This window comes from Neltuma alba, unplaced genomic scaffold, assembly GCF_004799145.2.
Source record: "Neltuma alba isolate B1F8T4 unplaced genomic scaffold, ASM479914v2 tig00010150_pilon, whole genome shotgun sequence".
Taxonomy (NCBI): domain Eukaryota; kingdom Viridiplantae; phylum Streptophyta; class Magnoliopsida; order Fabales; family Fabaceae; genus Neltuma; species Neltuma alba.
The window spans coordinates 250561-267658 of NW_021635097.1; the positions used below are offsets into that span (position 1 = coordinate 250561).

At 31.0% G+C, this 17098-nt stretch overlaps 1 protein-coding gene across 1 annotated transcript; it reads left to right on the forward strand.

Annotated features, from left to right (window-relative positions):
• Window positions 1-805: 805 nt before the first annotated feature.
• On the forward strand, window positions 806-1576 carry LOC114754569 (uncharacterized). Its single transcript, XM_028943353.1, has one exon. It carries the CDS (start codon window positions 806-808, stop codon window positions 1574-1576), a length of 771 nt encoding a protein of 256 aa, XP_028799186.1.
• Window positions 1577-17098: the final 15522 nt, after the last annotated feature.

Consider the following 17098-nt stretch of genomic DNA (forward strand, 5'->3'; position numbering starts at 1 on the left):
TTTTTACGATTATTTATTTTTAAATAAATTATATTTAGTTTGTTATTTATTAATGTAATTAATACTAACTACTTAGTTATCAATTAATAGGACAAAGATGCATATCTATTTATTAGATTTATTTTTATGTCATCAATTTATCCCTTCCTAAGATATCATATCTTATCTATTGTCTCTCATCCCTTTCTTTGGCAAATACGTATAAATAGACCCCAGTACCCCACTTCTTCTTATGTGTTCCCCAAGTTTCTCAAAGAACAGAACCAACGTTGCATCCTTTAACTAAGGAGGCTTCTAAGGCACAGGCAAGGCATACAGTTTTGGATGCTATTTATTTTGAGATTCTTGGTATATCAAAATGATCTTTTTATGGTTTTTGATAACTGAACAATTCATATATATGAGTTCTGAAAAAGCTTTTTTTTAGTTAGAATCCTAATACCATCTCATAGATACATTAATCTATCGCTGTAAAAGAACTAATCACACGTCCTTGGCATTTGATATTATATGTTGAGAATTACGTCGTTCCAAACAGTTTGATATTTTGTTTATAATGCACATCTCTAGATATATGTACAGCTTCTCTTAATTGGATAATAAAATAGTTACTGAGAAGAGATCATGTTTCCGTGTGTTCTTGTTTCTCACCCTCTCAAACTATCTAATTTATTCAGATTCAAATATTATGTCTTATTATAATCATTTATATATTATTTATTTTTTATATTTTTCCCTTTTTTCTTTTCATATTTTTGACATAAAATTTTTTATGGTGCAGCTATAGATTGCAGTTCCAACAAACATGGCTGATTCACGACCACTTAAAAGAACTAAAATCACTACTTATGACAAGGACGCTTCTAATAAGAGCATAACTTGTGGTTTGCCAACGGAAATATTGTTGGACATTACTTTAAAAGTTGCATCTCAATCACTCTCTGGCCTTTGTCACCTTAGATTGACTTCCAAAGAGATGCTCAATATAACAAATGATGACGATGTATACAAGCATGCTTCTTTGAATACAGTCCCTTTCTTCCGATTCCAAGAAATCCCACAAGAAGCTTCATTCTTAAGCCATTGCAGATCAAATGGTAACTTAGAATCTCTCTATAGAGAAGGCATGGAAGTATACTTTACTAACTTGGAGCTTTACAAGAAGGGATTAGATATGGTACATAAGGCTGCTCAAAAAGGACACAAAAGATCAATGTATGCTTTTGCCATGATTGTTCTAATCAGCAGCGACACAATGAGAATAGGGTTTTTAGGGACCCAAGAATTTGAGGACGCTTTGGGGTACCTGAGATTTTTAAGGAACCAGAAGTGTGTCCTCCAGTGTAGGAGCAATGTTGCGGAATTCATTCGTTATTTAAGATGGAATAATATGCGTTCTGATCTTGTGATGCAAATAAGAGAGCATTTATGTAATAATGCTCCATGCACAAATACATGGAGACTCAAAATTGGAAGTTGGTGCTTCATGACTGAAGAAGATGATGAGAATGATCCAAACATGTGTGAAAACTGTAGATGGGATCATGAAGTGGAAGAGTTTTGCACTATGATATAGCTTTTATGTGTGTTGATTTTTTGTAGGAGAAGATTCAACTTTGTTGGTTTCAATTTTATCATATGTTATCATACATCATATTTATTGCAAACACTAGTTGCCTTTTTTTTTTATATATAATGATAGTTTTTAGTAGGTTGATTATTTTTTCCTAATTGGCAATCAGCTAGCGTGCAAAGGTAGAATACCACGTGGTATTTATGAAAAGAAAATTTAATTTATTAAAGGTAAACCATTTGTCAAGTTTGACTGATTTCAAATTTGAGTGACGAAACTTTGTCAGCGACTTTTATTTAATTTAAAGGAAAAGACTTGAAGGGAATAATATTCATGGGAAGAATCTTAAAATGCTAATTAAATAATGATTTAGAAGGATTGAAAATCAAAATATAAATATAAATGTATAGATACTAAATTCTCTCATTCTCTCACAATAAACCTAGAAGCAGAATATATATATATATATATATGTATCTGTGTATGATTCATTGTATTATAATTATTTATTATTTAAAATACTATAGTGCGTTTATGAATATAATTACTTCTAAATAATTGATTACATCTTTATCATTTATTATAAAATTAAAATACAAAAATCTGTATTTTTTCAACAATATTGGCTCTGTTATACAATGAAAAAGTAAGGAGATGATGACCTTTGATTATCCTCTTACTATTGGACTGAATATGATTAGTCCAATAAGTCTATTGACCTCGGGTTCAAATATGAATAAGCAAAAAATTAGTGCTATAACTTGTGATTTATTACCCCCAGTCCTTAACATGAGACTAAATACTAACTTAGGATACTAAAAAAGTTACTTAATTACTTTAGAAAATTTATATTTATCATTTTTATAAAAACTAATTTGCTTCACTTATAAATTAATATACAATTTAATGATTCACATAAATATTTAGAAAAATTACACTGAGGTCCCATAGAAGACCAAATACTATGAAAAGATCCTTGAAAATCTAATAATTACTCTGAAATCCCAAAGAGACTTAGCTGCAATAATAGAGAAGTTGAAAAAGACCTTGTTGTCACTAGTAACTTAGACAAAAAAAAAACACTTAAAAGAGAAAATTATCAATATAGGCTGTAATAGTTGTCAATATTACTATTTCACTTGTCAATTTATCTGCTAATATAAGTTTTAAAAAAATCTAATTTCAAGTTGCATAGTGACAAGTAATATTGACATACCCTGTGAACTAATACCTTTTTATAATAATGTGCTATAATATCGTAATTAAAAACCAATTATCACTTGTGAAATAGTGAAGAGTTAGTTAATAACAAGTGCTTTCATAATTTCATACGAGTGTTAATTGACTTTTAATGATGATATTACATAATTATTAAAAAGTATTAGTCCACAGGATATGTTAATATTACTTGTCATTATGCAACTCGAAATCAAATTTTTTTTTCAAACTTATATCAACGGATAAATTGATAAGTGAAGCAGCAAAATTAATAACTATCATGGCCTACATTGACAATGTTATTTTTGCAGCCTTTTTTTCGTCTAAGTTACTAGGAACAACAAGGTATTTCAACTTTTTTATTATTACAGTCAAGTCCTTTGGGGATTTCAGGGCAATTATTAGGTTTTTAGGGACCTTATTGTGGTATTTTGTCTTATGGGGGAACTTAGTGCAATGTTTCCCAAATATTTTTAAAGAGATCCACGTAATATATGCTATAACTAAGTAATTTAGTAATTTTATTAATCTCTCCAAGTTAATCAAATGAGTCTTATACTAAGTACAAGAGGTACTACCTACACAATTTGAATTACATGGTTGGAGTAGTTTTCTGAGATGGGGATTCTGGGGAGAGATTCCTGGAACCATATTTGAGGGCATAGGGTGCTCAGTAGCATATGTGTTCATCTCTTAGATAACTCCATATGCTTATATTATATACATCTTAGTATGTGTATGCTGTGTATACGAGGTGTAGTAAAAATAACAATGGCAAAAAATAGGAATTACGACATCAGTTAAAAAGAATTGACACAAAGACGTCAATTGTTTTTTAACTTGGTGTCGTAATTGATATTTTTTTAAAGAAAAATTAATCAAATATTAACCCCATTCCTACTATTCTATATGATCAGTACAACATATATAGTGTAGCTTGATTGCAATTTCAACGACCATGGCTGATCCCGACCGTTAAAAAGGATTAAAACCACTGCTTGTAAGAAAAGTCCTGAGAACATAACTTATTGGTTGCCAGTAGAAATATTGGTGGACATTCAATCAAAAGTTACATCCCAATCACTCACTGATCTTTGCCACTTTAAACTGACTTCCAGAGAGATGATGAACATCACCTATGACAACTATGTATACAAGCATGCTTCTTTGGAGAAAGTCCCTTTCTCTCAATTTCAAGAAATCCACAAGAAGCATCATTCTTACGTTGTTGTAGATCATGCGCCAATTTAGAATCTTTACACAGATAAGGCATGGAAGTATACTTCAGTGACTTGGAGCTTTATGAGAAGGGTGTGGATATGGTACGTACGCATGGTTGCTCAAGAAGGACATACAAGATGTACGCTTTTGCCATGATTGTTCTGATTAGTAGTGACCCAACAAAAATTTTAAGGACACAAGAATTTAAGGAGGTTTTGGAATACTTTAGATTTTTAAAGAATCAAAGTAGAAACAATGTTGCAGAACTTGGTCGCTATTTGAAATCAAATAATGTTCGTGCTAGTCTTGTGATAGCAGTGAGAGAGCATTATGTAAAAATGTTCCGTGCACAAATACATGGAGATTCAAAATTGGAAATTGGTGCTTCATGATTGAAGACGAAGATAAGAAGGATCCAAACATGTGTGAAAATTGAAGATGGGATCACGAAGTTGAAGAATTTTGCAATATAGTTAATTGTTATGCACAGTGTTCAAAAGTTTTATATGATTTGATGAGTACTAAATAATGAGGAAAAAAAATAGAAACACCTACGTAGGTTGAATTTTGGACAGTATGGTTATTTTGTTTTAGGAAAATATATCTCAACTTTTTTATTATTAAATTAATTGTGAACGCTAGCTGCCCTTGATATAAAATTTTTAGTAAGTTGATTATTTTTCTTAATCTGGGATCTGCCACATATCACAAATAACTTTAGTTTATTGAAGTCAAATAATTCATCAAATTTGACTGATTTTAAATTTGAGAAACCAAACTAATTTAGTCAACGCCTTTGAACTGAAAAAAATTAAACTCAAAAGGATTTAGAAAGAATGGTATTTATTGAGAAGAATTTTAAAAATGGTAATTATTTAAAAGAATCAAGAATCAAAATTTAAATGTATGAATACTAAATTGGTCTCAATAAAAGTCATTAGTTAGAACGGCTTGGTTAATTAGTTAATTTTATAATTAGTTAAGGATACTACTTCTAATCCTAATTATAAGACCCCGTTTGTACTACAAACAAGTGGTTTTATAATTAGGACCGGATGTCGTATTAGGTAAAAGAATTAATACTTTAAATAAAATATGTTATATCATGAAATATACCCAAAGCTCTTTTAATAAGGATCAAATGGAATATAAACAACATGCAACATGGCCAGATCCCTGAGTTTCGCAGCCAAAGAAGCTTTCAGGGCCTCTAATGCACGACCTATTTCCCACTACCTTTAGAGTTGTGCCACCGTCGCTATCGACTTCTGTTTATCCTCTTCCTGGTGTCCGTTTGTCTCACATCCACTCCAATCAAAAGTGCCACAAAGAACATGATTAGGCCCCAGAAGCAGCTGGCCGCTGGTGGATGGACCCACCACCACACTCCGACGAACCCTCACTACAAAAAATTAAACTTTCAGTGACGACTTTCAGCGGCGACAAAAGAAGTCGCCGCTGAAAATATGACTTTTAGCGGCCACAAGAAGTGTCGCCGCTGAAAGTCAGGTCCTTTTGCGGCGATAAAAATGTCACCGCCAAAAGTGATAGTTACGGCGGCGACTTTTCATTGTCACCACTGTAACTGCAACTTTCAGCGGCGACATCAGAGTCGCCGCTGAATGTGAATCTTCTTCCAATGGCGACAATTTATATCGCCACTGAAGCGACTTTCAGCGGTGACACTTTGTCGCCGCTGAATCTCTTTTCAGCGGCGACACATCGTCTCGCCACTGAAGCATGCTTTCAGCGGCGACAAAAGTCGCCGTTGAATCTCCTTTCAAAGTCGCCGCTGAAAGTTTTTGCACATTTTTTTTAAAATTTTTTTGTAAAAATTTTATATTATAATCTTTTATTTGTGTAATTAAGTAACTTTGATAATTAATGTTGTTTTATGTATTTTTGTGTTAGAGAGAGACTAAAAGGAAGATAATGTGGTGTTTGAGAGAGAAAGGGAGAGGAAGAAAGTTTGGAGTTTGTATAAAAGGCATATACTATATCCAAATATTTGAGAGATGGAATAGAAAAACATTGTGCATGGGAGAGAAATGAGATGGAGACATGCATGAGAAAGTAAGCAAGTTTGAGTGATGGGGAAAGTAGTGAAGGATAGAGTGTGTGTGTGTGGGAGAGAGAGAGAGAAGGATATTATAATTGAAAGAGATAACATAATTAAATATATGAGAGAGATTATTATAATTAAATTAGTGTGAGCTTACTTAATTAACATAATCATATTTGATGATGAACATATGTATGAGAGGATTGAGAAATAAAATTATTGAAGGAGATAATATAATTAATTAAAAATGTGTCAGAGATATAGATAATAAAATCGTGTATATAGTTAATTAAATATTATTACTATTTATATTTTTTATTTAAAATGTGATTAATTAAATTTTGTATAACATATACGGTTGCATATTATATGTATATATATTTTCTGTTCGCTGATGGTCTCAATCAAATTCGTTGTCCTGACTGGCCAGGTCTATTTATTCTAATCTAGAGGTCCTGTGTTCGAATCTAACAAATCCCCATGTTTGATTTTTCACACTTTCATTTTGGCTCAAAAAGGTTAAAAATAATTTGTCATCTGACTGGTTCGAACAAGGGACCTGGTGGAGGTTAATTTTTTTAACTCAAATGATTTAGTTTTAATAAGTATTTTTGTTTTTTCTTTTTACAAATTGAGAAATTTTTTTAACTCAAAGTTTTTATGAGAAATTTGCTTTTATAGCATATACAATTAAAAACTTGATTTTTATTTTTAAATTTTAATTGTCTATCTATCAACGGCGTCTGGTGCAAAGTGGACCAGCCACTGTTGCCTGGTTATGGCGTCAGGCCCAAGCTGGGCTTTTAAATTTTTGGTGCGCCGCTGAAAATTCACTATAGCACCCGTAGATCCATGTGCCAGGACACCACAGCTCATCCAACGCCTTTTCCAGACGTGGTTTCTATAGAAGTGCGTTTTGGGCGTGACGTTCTGAAAAGTTCTTATTCTCAAAACACGTTTGTTTTGGAAAACTGCTTCCAGAAAGTTAGTTTTCTCAATTACACCTAGTTTTCTAATTTTGTAGCTCTCTTTATTTTTATGTATTTGCAATATTTAACTTCTTTAGAATTTTAGTTTATAAAAAAAATTGAGGGGGGAGAGAGAGAGAGAGAGAGGCAAAAAAAACGAAACAAATTGAGAAAAAAGTCAAAGAGGAAAAAAAAAGAAGAGATGGAATGGGAAAAAACAAGAGAACCATGTTGCTATATATATTTCTGTGCTATAGATATGGATCCTAGAGAGTGCTTCTGTAGCTGGTGTCGAAGAAGGTATGGAACTCAGCCTCAATATGTGTAGGCAGTATCGACAATATGATGTGAGCCCTCAATGGTATAAAAATGACGAGTATTACTATGAGCTCACTAATGGTCAACAATACATGTATGGTGTTCGATGCTATAATGATGTGTATTATGGACAACAGGAATATGTTGATCATCATCCGTGCATTGAACAATAAGTTGAAGAAGCTTACAAAAGGACTAAGCAACGTTGCAAAGTGAAAGAAGAGTATGAAATTTTTTTTTTTGGGTAAACGTCTTAAGGCTACTAAAGAACAACACAAGGCTAAAGCTGAACGCCACCAACATCTCGATGCCATAATGAATAACATCCAGCAGATGCTAGATTGATTTGAGGAGCAAAACAAGAAAATGGAAGAAGCAAACAAGTTGATGAAAATAGAAGCTCCTCCCCTCTAATCTAGATGAGGTTATAAAGTCAAATGAAGTGATAACCACAACTCATGTGAAGCCCATACATGATACTCAACAAGCGCCACCAAACACACTTGTAGCTCAAGTCAGTGAGACCCCTGATCTTGTTATCCTTAACAATAAAATTTCTTTGAAGCTTGATCAGCCTGTTCATTTGACACAAGTATGGCCAATAAGAATAAGCTTAATAACTCTACAAAGCCACAACTTGTCTTCAAACTACACCTCCCAAAATTGACTTATTGCTGAACGAATCACTTTAACAGTGTCTATCTGTTAAATGGTTTTCAAGATGCTTTCCAAGATCCACATGCTCACTCCTACCAAGGTCTCCTCTTTTGGTACCTCATTTGTTAGAAGGAATTCACATATTGAAGCGTCATCTTAAAATTCTTAGACCACCTTCTCTCCCTAATTTTGTGCATCACTTTTAACTCGTTAGGAGTCCAGTTCTTCAATTGGTGAGGAAGAAATTATGAAATATGGGAAAAGAATTAATTGAGTTAATTATGACTTTAGGATAAGTGGATTTATTTGGATTTATCATTATTTTAGCATTTTTATTATTAGGATTAATTGTTATTATTGTCATTGTATTTTTTTATTGTTATTGTAAGTAGTTATAGGGTTTTATTTTGGTGATTAGATTTGGAATATTGAATTAGATTGCAGTTATTTTTCTCTCTTAGATTTATCTATGTTCTCTTCTCAATTTCCCTTTCACTCTTAGATTTCTCATCTTTTCTTCTTAATTTCTTCTTCTTCTATCTCATTTCACATTAACAAGCTAATTATTTAATGTTCTATCCGATTTTAAATATAAGACCTATTTTATAATATAATTTATGTCATAATAGGTTTTTTATTTAGAACTGAAGGAATAATTATATTTTGAACAGGAGAGAGCATATTAATACTATTTATCTGGTTTTAAATATAAAATCTATTTTATAATACAAATTGCACTATAAAATATGTCATCTTATATCTAAAAGTGGAGGAGTACTTCTTTTTAAAATATTTGTTCATCAGCGTTGACTTCTGAGCAAACCCTTGTCGGGGGCTGGTATGTGCATCTTGCAGATATAAACAGCAATAGTACACCACAAGTTTTGGCTATAGAATAATATATATATATATATATATAGACAATATTATTTAATATACTCAATTTTTGTAATGACGGTCAACTTGGAATGAGATATTATTAATTTCTATTAATAATTTTTTGCCAGTAATTTCTATTAATAATAAGCGGTTATAGTCTGTGTTTAAATTGATAATGATAATCATCAGCATAAGATATGAACAGCACCTCTCATTTTTTGAGATTTCATATAATGCACGATGGCTCCTGAGAAATTCCAGTAAAACCCAAAATTGATAGAAAATAAAAATTCAAATAAAGTTGAGACTATTATAAATATTGTAAAGTGTAGATATCCATAACCTTCTAAGAGTTGCCTTTTGGCTTCTTAGGAGTTTTCCATGACTAAACACACATAACCTCTAAATGCTATATATTACCTCTGGTCCTTAATACAAAAACTAGTTGATTAATTTAAGTAGATTAAAAAAGTTAGTTAAGTTAGTTATTTGTAATAAATAAGTATTATCTTTTTTCAAAATATGTTTGCTAATCAAATGCATTAGCTAGAACTATTATTTGTTACAAGGACTACCTTGAGAAAAAAATAGATAAATGTGAGAGACAAAGTAGATTGGGGTCTTATATTTAGGACCAAAATAAAAGTCAAACGAGTTTTTATATTAAGAACTGGAGATAGTATTTTACAATAGATTTAGTTTTTGCTGAACTCATGAAATAGAATTTAATGACTTATAACCGATACATAATAGGCACTTATCAAGTAATTGTAAGCCTGAAGTGAATAAAAATTGCTCCAGATTTTTCTTCTAATTTTTTCTTATTGTCTCCATTTCCCACACCCAATCTCTTGTATTTTCTTTATTTTCATAATATAAACAGCAGTTTTGTTAAAAATCAATTACTCAATTAAACCAATATAAGTGCTGATTTTGGAATTTTAAATATTAACAAATTAAAATAGTGTCAAATATTGACATATTATGTTATTTTTTAAAAACTACAACAATGATTGGCACAAAAATTATCATTTGAGATTAATTATTAGAGAACTAAAAATATATTTTACATATAAAAAAGTATGTGTGTGTGTGTGTGTTATAATGAGGTCTCAATATACACAATCATAATCTGATGGATACATATATGCATGAATTAATCTGGAAGATCAAATTTAGAGAAATTAGCAATGAGCATATGATAATTAATGATCATCGGATGAGTTTAACATTAAAGCAATGAAAGCAGTAGAGGAATAGCAATTAACAGCTCTAAAATAAGCAATGTCCAAACTCTGAGCAAATCGAAGATCATGGTTTCGTTGTCTTATAATGGAAGCTTTGCGTTTCATTGCCTTGGCAATACTTGAAGCATCCAAATCGATCAACCTCGTTCTATTGTTGTTGTTGTCGTTTTTGTGGTAAATCTCACAGAAGAGTTTCAAATCCTTCTTGAATATTCTCTCTGCTTCAGAAACCCTGTCACATACAGTTTTCATAAACGACGGTTCGTTTATCAGATTGTTCCATGACTTGCACACACATGAACATATCGCCATGTCTTCAATCATCAACCTTGATAGAATCTCCATCATTAGATTGTCCCCAAGAATGTCGTTCATGGATACTTCTGATGCCTTCTTAGAATTTTCCTTCTCCATCTGCCTATTTTATAGCTGGGTCCAAGTCTGGGGATTATGTTAGTTCTTCGATAACCAACAAAAAACTTTGTCGAGTATTTATGAAACGGACCCTATTTATTAGATGAGGCTGCTTGTTGTATTGTAATTCACGTCAACGCCGATGAAACATGACTTTTGATTGTTGCAAGTGTCAAAGTTGTTTCAAGGGTCAATTGGGTAGGGTTTGAGTTAAGAGTTTATGAACCCCAATTTTTCTTCATAGAAATGAAAGATGATGGATATATAAGGTGATATTGGTTTGGTATGATAGGTTTGGATTTGAACCCTAAATTAAAGGAAGGTGAGAAAAGAATTACATGCGAGGATTCTGACGAAACAATCGCAAATATTTAAGGAAATCAATGTTGGATTGTTTGGAAATGATTAAGGGGTGAGTATTTATAAAATGCAATGAAGAAACTGGTAAATAAGAAACCAGAAAATTAAAAATACACCTGGAAACAGAAATGTAATTAACCAGAAACGGGAAATGGTTACCGGATATTACACAGAAAGGAAACAGCTGCAAAGTTAACAACAGAAAACAAAAATCCAAAAGTTTTTTTTATCAAAAAATTAGTATTAAAATTAATTAATATTAGTTATAAGCAATTTCCATAGATTGGAATTCATTTAATTATAGATATATCTATTAATAGAATTTCGAAACTGTCCTAAGATTTAGTTACTAATTCAGAAATCCCACTTTCAAGTAGTCCCAGTATCTTCAATTAGGTTTTTATATAGTTACACATGGTTTTTAGTTTAGTTTATCACTGATAAAATAGTCCATTGAAGCATATATACGGTTACATCCCTGGATGACCTCATAATCCAGAGGGGTAGCTTTGTCTTTTGATCTCTTTGAGAAATATAAATATTTGGGTTCTGAAGTATTAATTTTACAAAATTCACTTCTTCTTAAGAAATGCGAATGTTTAAATATTTCTCAGACGCAAAGCACTTAACTCGTTCGAACTTTTATTTATTTGACCAAAAAAATCCACATATAAAGTATGTGTGTCTGTGAGAGAGAAGGAAGGGGGGGAATGAGTGATGAACCAATATATGGAAGAATTGCCTAACTTCCCTTCCCTTGCTTTGATTAATTGATTTGCTTAGGTGAGCTAAAGGAGAATTTTTTTTCCAGCGCATCTAAACTTTATATAGTGAGTTACTCTCTCTTCTTCCTTTTTTTTTTTTTTTAATACAACACGAAACATACTCTCTTGTTCTAAATGTGAGAATTAGATAATCAACTTGTAGATGTAATAAAAAATAGTTAACTCATTTGTTAAAGAAAAAAAACGCTAGTTTTCTTAAAATTACTTCTTAATGGAGACTTCCTTAATACTACTTCCGATCCTTAATATAAGAGTTAGTTGACTAAGTTTAGTAGATTAAGAAAACTAGTTAAGTTAGTTATTTGTAATAAATAAGTATTGTCTTTTCTAAAATATCCTTACTAATTAAGTATATTGACTAGAACTATCATTATTATAAAAGCTACCTTAAGAAAAAATAAATAAATATGAGAGACAAAATGGATTGGGGTCTTATATTTAAGACCAAAATAAAAGTCAAATGAGCTCTTATATTAAAGAGGTAGTATATGTAATCAAATGAAAAAATTTGGGGAAAAAATTATAACTCTGCTTACTTATTGTGTTTTTTTTTTTTGGGTTACAAACTTATTGTGCATTTCCTTTAAATTAACTTCTCATATTTGATAGACTTGTAATTGTAATTGGAATTGGACCCTCATCTTTTGGCAAAAAATAAAAAGAACTTCTCACGTGACAAGTGAGGCTTAATGAGACTCAAAGCTGAAGAAAGTCATGGCCGGGATTAGTTTCTGAGCGTAGCTAAGGGTTGTCATATACACTTGTTGGTCATATAATATTTTCAATATTTTAAAAGTCGGATTAGATTTTGAAGTTAAAATGTTATTATGTTATTTTTTTTAATCGTTTAATGAGTTCAATTGCCTATTGATATTATTAAAAAAAGTAATTTTGGTAGCATGCATCTAGCCCCGTTTCCTTAACAAAATGCTGCAAGAAAACATTTGTAGCACTCGCTCTACAAAAGCTTCTTTATAATTTTACTACATTTGATCCTTAATATAAAAGTTAATCTGACATTTAATTTGATCATAAATATAAGACCCCAATTTAGTTTGTCTCTCATATTTATTCTTTTTTATTTCTTTCAAAATAGTCATTATAATAGTTGCATATGTTAAGGGTTACATCAAATGATATTTTTGACTAATACATATAATTAGCAAGGATATTCTAGGAAAGACAATACCTATTAGCAAGGATAAATAACTAATTTAACAAACTTTCTTAATGTATTCACATTAGTCAATTAACTCTTACATTAAGAACAAAGTATAGTGTTTGAAAAAATGACAGAGCTATAATGCTTCTTTTAAAAAGTGTTACGACTCTCTTGCTTTTATTTTTCCTATTAAATTTTAAGCACTTGTAGCCCTTGGTTGGCCAAGCCCTATAAGAGCTTTTCTTTTCCTTTTTTTAAAAAATATTTTGGGAGTCGTGGTGCTTTTAAAGAAAGGCTCTATTTACCTTGTAATTTTTTCGCCTTCTCTTCTTGTTTTTTTTTTTCCTTACAAAATTTTAAATGAGAGCTAGGGCTTAATCCAACCCTAGTGTAAGAGGGGCATTGTTGACCTTAAACTCATGAAATGATGGAATGCTTTCCCAAGCACCATGATGAAGAATTAAACCCTCTTCCTAGTTGATGAGAGTGTGCAATTCTTACCGTGGGTTATTATCTGGTTTTTTTCACAAGTTGTATAAATATTTTTATATATTTAGTAATTAGATTGATTGTTGTCTGAAGTCTTGAATCATTTTGCTTCAACCAGTTGAAAACATTTTTACTTTATTGTTTTATGAGGAATTGTTTGATGATTGATTTGGTGATTATTAATCATTAATTACACAAATGATTATTTAATAGCGGGATTGGTTTTCCCTTTTACTTTTTTTCTTCTTCTTTTTTTTGTTCCTTCTCATCACTAGGAGTGGAAATAAGCTAGGCCCCTATCAGGGGCATACGGCCTAGCTGACATAAAGCCTAGCCTAACTTAGCCTATTTAGTAAATAGGCCGGGCTCATATTCAAGCTTATTTCTAGGTCTATTTAAGCAAACAAACTAAGCCTATTTTCATAAGGCTAAGCCTATAAGCCTACGAGCCTGGCCTATTTAATTTCTTTTTATTAAATTTGCTTTATTATATATTATATAATATAAATCAATTTTATAAATTATTTATAAAATTACAAACTTTAGTTTCACCCTAAGTTTCACATCATAACATTCTTACATAAGATCAGCTCCTTTTCATTCATCAGTCATTCACATCTACCTCTCTTTTCTTGATTGCTCAATATGGCAACGTTAGCTCACTTCCTCTCCCTTGATTTTTATTGTTTGCTAAAGCATAACAATTGTTGTAAGTTTATTTTAGTGATGCCTAAATGAAATATTATAATCTCAGTGGGAAGAGTTTGTCCAATTTATGTAAGAAAACCAAAGGAAGTAAAATCCTGTTTTACATGCCAATTGTTGTGCTTGGTTAATTTTAGAAAATATATCTATTTAGTCAACAGATAATTGGTTTTTCTTATTTCTACTTGATCTGACAATTGTTGTTACTATCATTTTTTTTTCTTTTTCTTGCTAGATTCTTATTGTAACATCCTAATTTGCTTATCCCTCAGGTTTAGGTAAGTATTTATTATGATCGAATTAACAAAGGTTGATTATATATATAAGTAATTAAAATAATTATGATCTTATGTATGTGTATATACGTGTGAATATATATGAGTAAATGAAGAAAATAGCAATGTTATAAATGATGGGAAGATGGATAAAATAGTAATGTTGAGAAGTCTCATATCGACTAAATGATGGATAGACGGAGCTCTTGGAGGCTATATATAGGTGGTAGTAGAGGAGAGTTAAGAGTAAGTTAAATAATTTTTGCACAAAACTGAGATAGTCTTGGCAAAGTACTGTTTACGAGTTTGTGAACTATTAGATCGGGCTGAAATTTGGTCAGCTAGTCTTGAACTTCATACTTGTCAATTTCAACAGTTGGATCGTCAATTCAATCTCTAAGTTACAAGTTATTAGGTATATTTTTAATTTATTTTTTTAGATTTGATAGATAGAATACTAAATAATAAATTAGCGTTTTTAAATTCGTTCATTGTTAGATTAACCCAAAATTTAAAGAATAGACTTATGACATGTAAGACATTAAATTCAATGATTGGATTAATAATTAGACTTCTATAGTAAGAATGAATTAACTCATATTGAGACTCTATGTCTAAATTCTTCGAAGATAGAACATAAGCTATAAATTGAGGGTTCTCTATCTAGGTTATGAATTTGGTAATTCTAATGATATGTTTTAATAACTAAAAGATAATATAAGTTAAGGGAACCAAGGAATTGAATCTAAATCCTCATATATATATATATATATATATTCTTACTCCAAACCTTAGAAAGAGCCCTTCAAGTTAGAATTCTGAGAACAATTGAAGGTTTTAGAGGGAGAGGCTAAAGCTAAAAATTTGTGAGTAGTTTACTCTAATGCTGTAGAGATAATGTTTTAATTTTATTTGTAGATATAAATGCTACTATGGCATTTTTTAGTATGAGTCTCATTTGTATTTGACTGTTAGCTAGGAGATTAGGTAACTGAATTTCTATCTATTGCACATTCTGGTATATGTTGGTGAGTGGTTTTTATAATTGAATTCTTTTATATGAAGTTTTTATTTGCATAAACTATCTTGTGGGATACTGTTTTGAAGGGAATTAAATAAAGTGAGTTTGAAAATAGTTGATCTTTGGGATATGATGTGTGAGTTAAAGCTTTAATGAGTTATGTTTCTGTATATGTGTATCTATTTGAATGTTTTAAATCATGTGCATTTGTTATGGGTTGTAGAGAAGATGATCAAAATTATTAAGATCTATATACTTACCACGTGGTATTGGTCTCCATAGAGAGCTTTATGGTTGGCCATTATTATTGTCTCACTAGTTTTTCGAGGGACTGTGACAACCCAATAGTTCTTCAAGGGGAGACCCATAGTCCACCGAGTATTGTGTGGTCTTTGGCTGATCCATATCACTTGTGTGATGAGCTTGTCAAAGTAGCCAATCAAATGAAAAGAACTTAGCTCATGGGTCTAGTTGGCAGAAATAAAGAGGATATAAAGATGGATTTGGGTTCATAGATTGCATATGACATATAATCTTTATTAATATTTATATCTTTTGAATAAATAAAAAGTATATTATCTTTTTTGAAATTATTAACTGCATGATATTGGAAAAAATATTTAACTTATATGGTTATTGTGAGTTTAACTGTTAAATAAATATTTATTGACGGTTATTAACTTTGTGTATCCTACCTGATACCTCGCTAGCCCATGGTGATATGTGTGATAGGTAGAGATTTAGTTAATGAGACATTTTCTCTCCCCTGTTGTTTAATATTTTCCAGGTGAAAGCTTTAGAGGAGGGACGTCAAGGAAGGCTCAAGAGGAGTAAAGCTACAATAGCGACTTGTAGTGCCTCCTCGATCTATGATTTATGTTGCTTCCTATATATTGTCATCATAGGACAATTGTGTTTAATTGATTTATTTATTATCATGTTTTTGTGTCCTTTTATTTGTTCTGTTGTTGTATGTATGCTAGTGGTTGGCTTGAGGCCTAGCCACCTAGGATCGTAGATCTATCTATTATGAATTTATTAGTTTCACTATTTTGATTTGTGAGTTATATAATAGTGACTTGTAGTGCCTCCTCGATCTATGATTTATGTTGTTTCCTATATATTGTCATCATAGGACAATTGTGTTTAATTGATTTATTTATTATCATGTTTTTGTGTCCTTTTATTTGTTCTGTTGTTGTATGTATGCTAGTGGTTGGCTTGAGGCCTAGCCACCTAGGATCGTAGATCTGTCTATTATGAATTTATTAGTTTCACTATTTTGATTTGTGAGCTATATAATATGTTGTTTTATAACCATGTTAGATGAGACTGATCCTTTTTAGTAGGGTTTGCTTTTGAGTGAGTCAACAAAAGTTCTTTTATTCATGATGGGGTGTATGATTAGGTGCTACTCTTTTATGATTAGGTGCTGCTCTTTCCTATCACAGATAACCTTATTATATAGTAAGTTAGTTTATATGATTGTGATAGATTTGAGTTTGCTATTAGCACAGTTTGGTTATAAAAGTAAAATTATTTCTTAAAGCTACTCTGAAAAAGTTAAATTTGTTGGTTTATTTAGGAATATTGTTTCACTTGTATTGCAAGTGAGAATGGATTCTAGACTTTTAAGACATAACATAGGCTTTCAAATGGGTTTAAAGGATTATATATGAAATTGGAGGCATAGATTTTTTGACCTATTTAAAGGCCTACATTTTAAGTAGGCTTTAAATAGGCT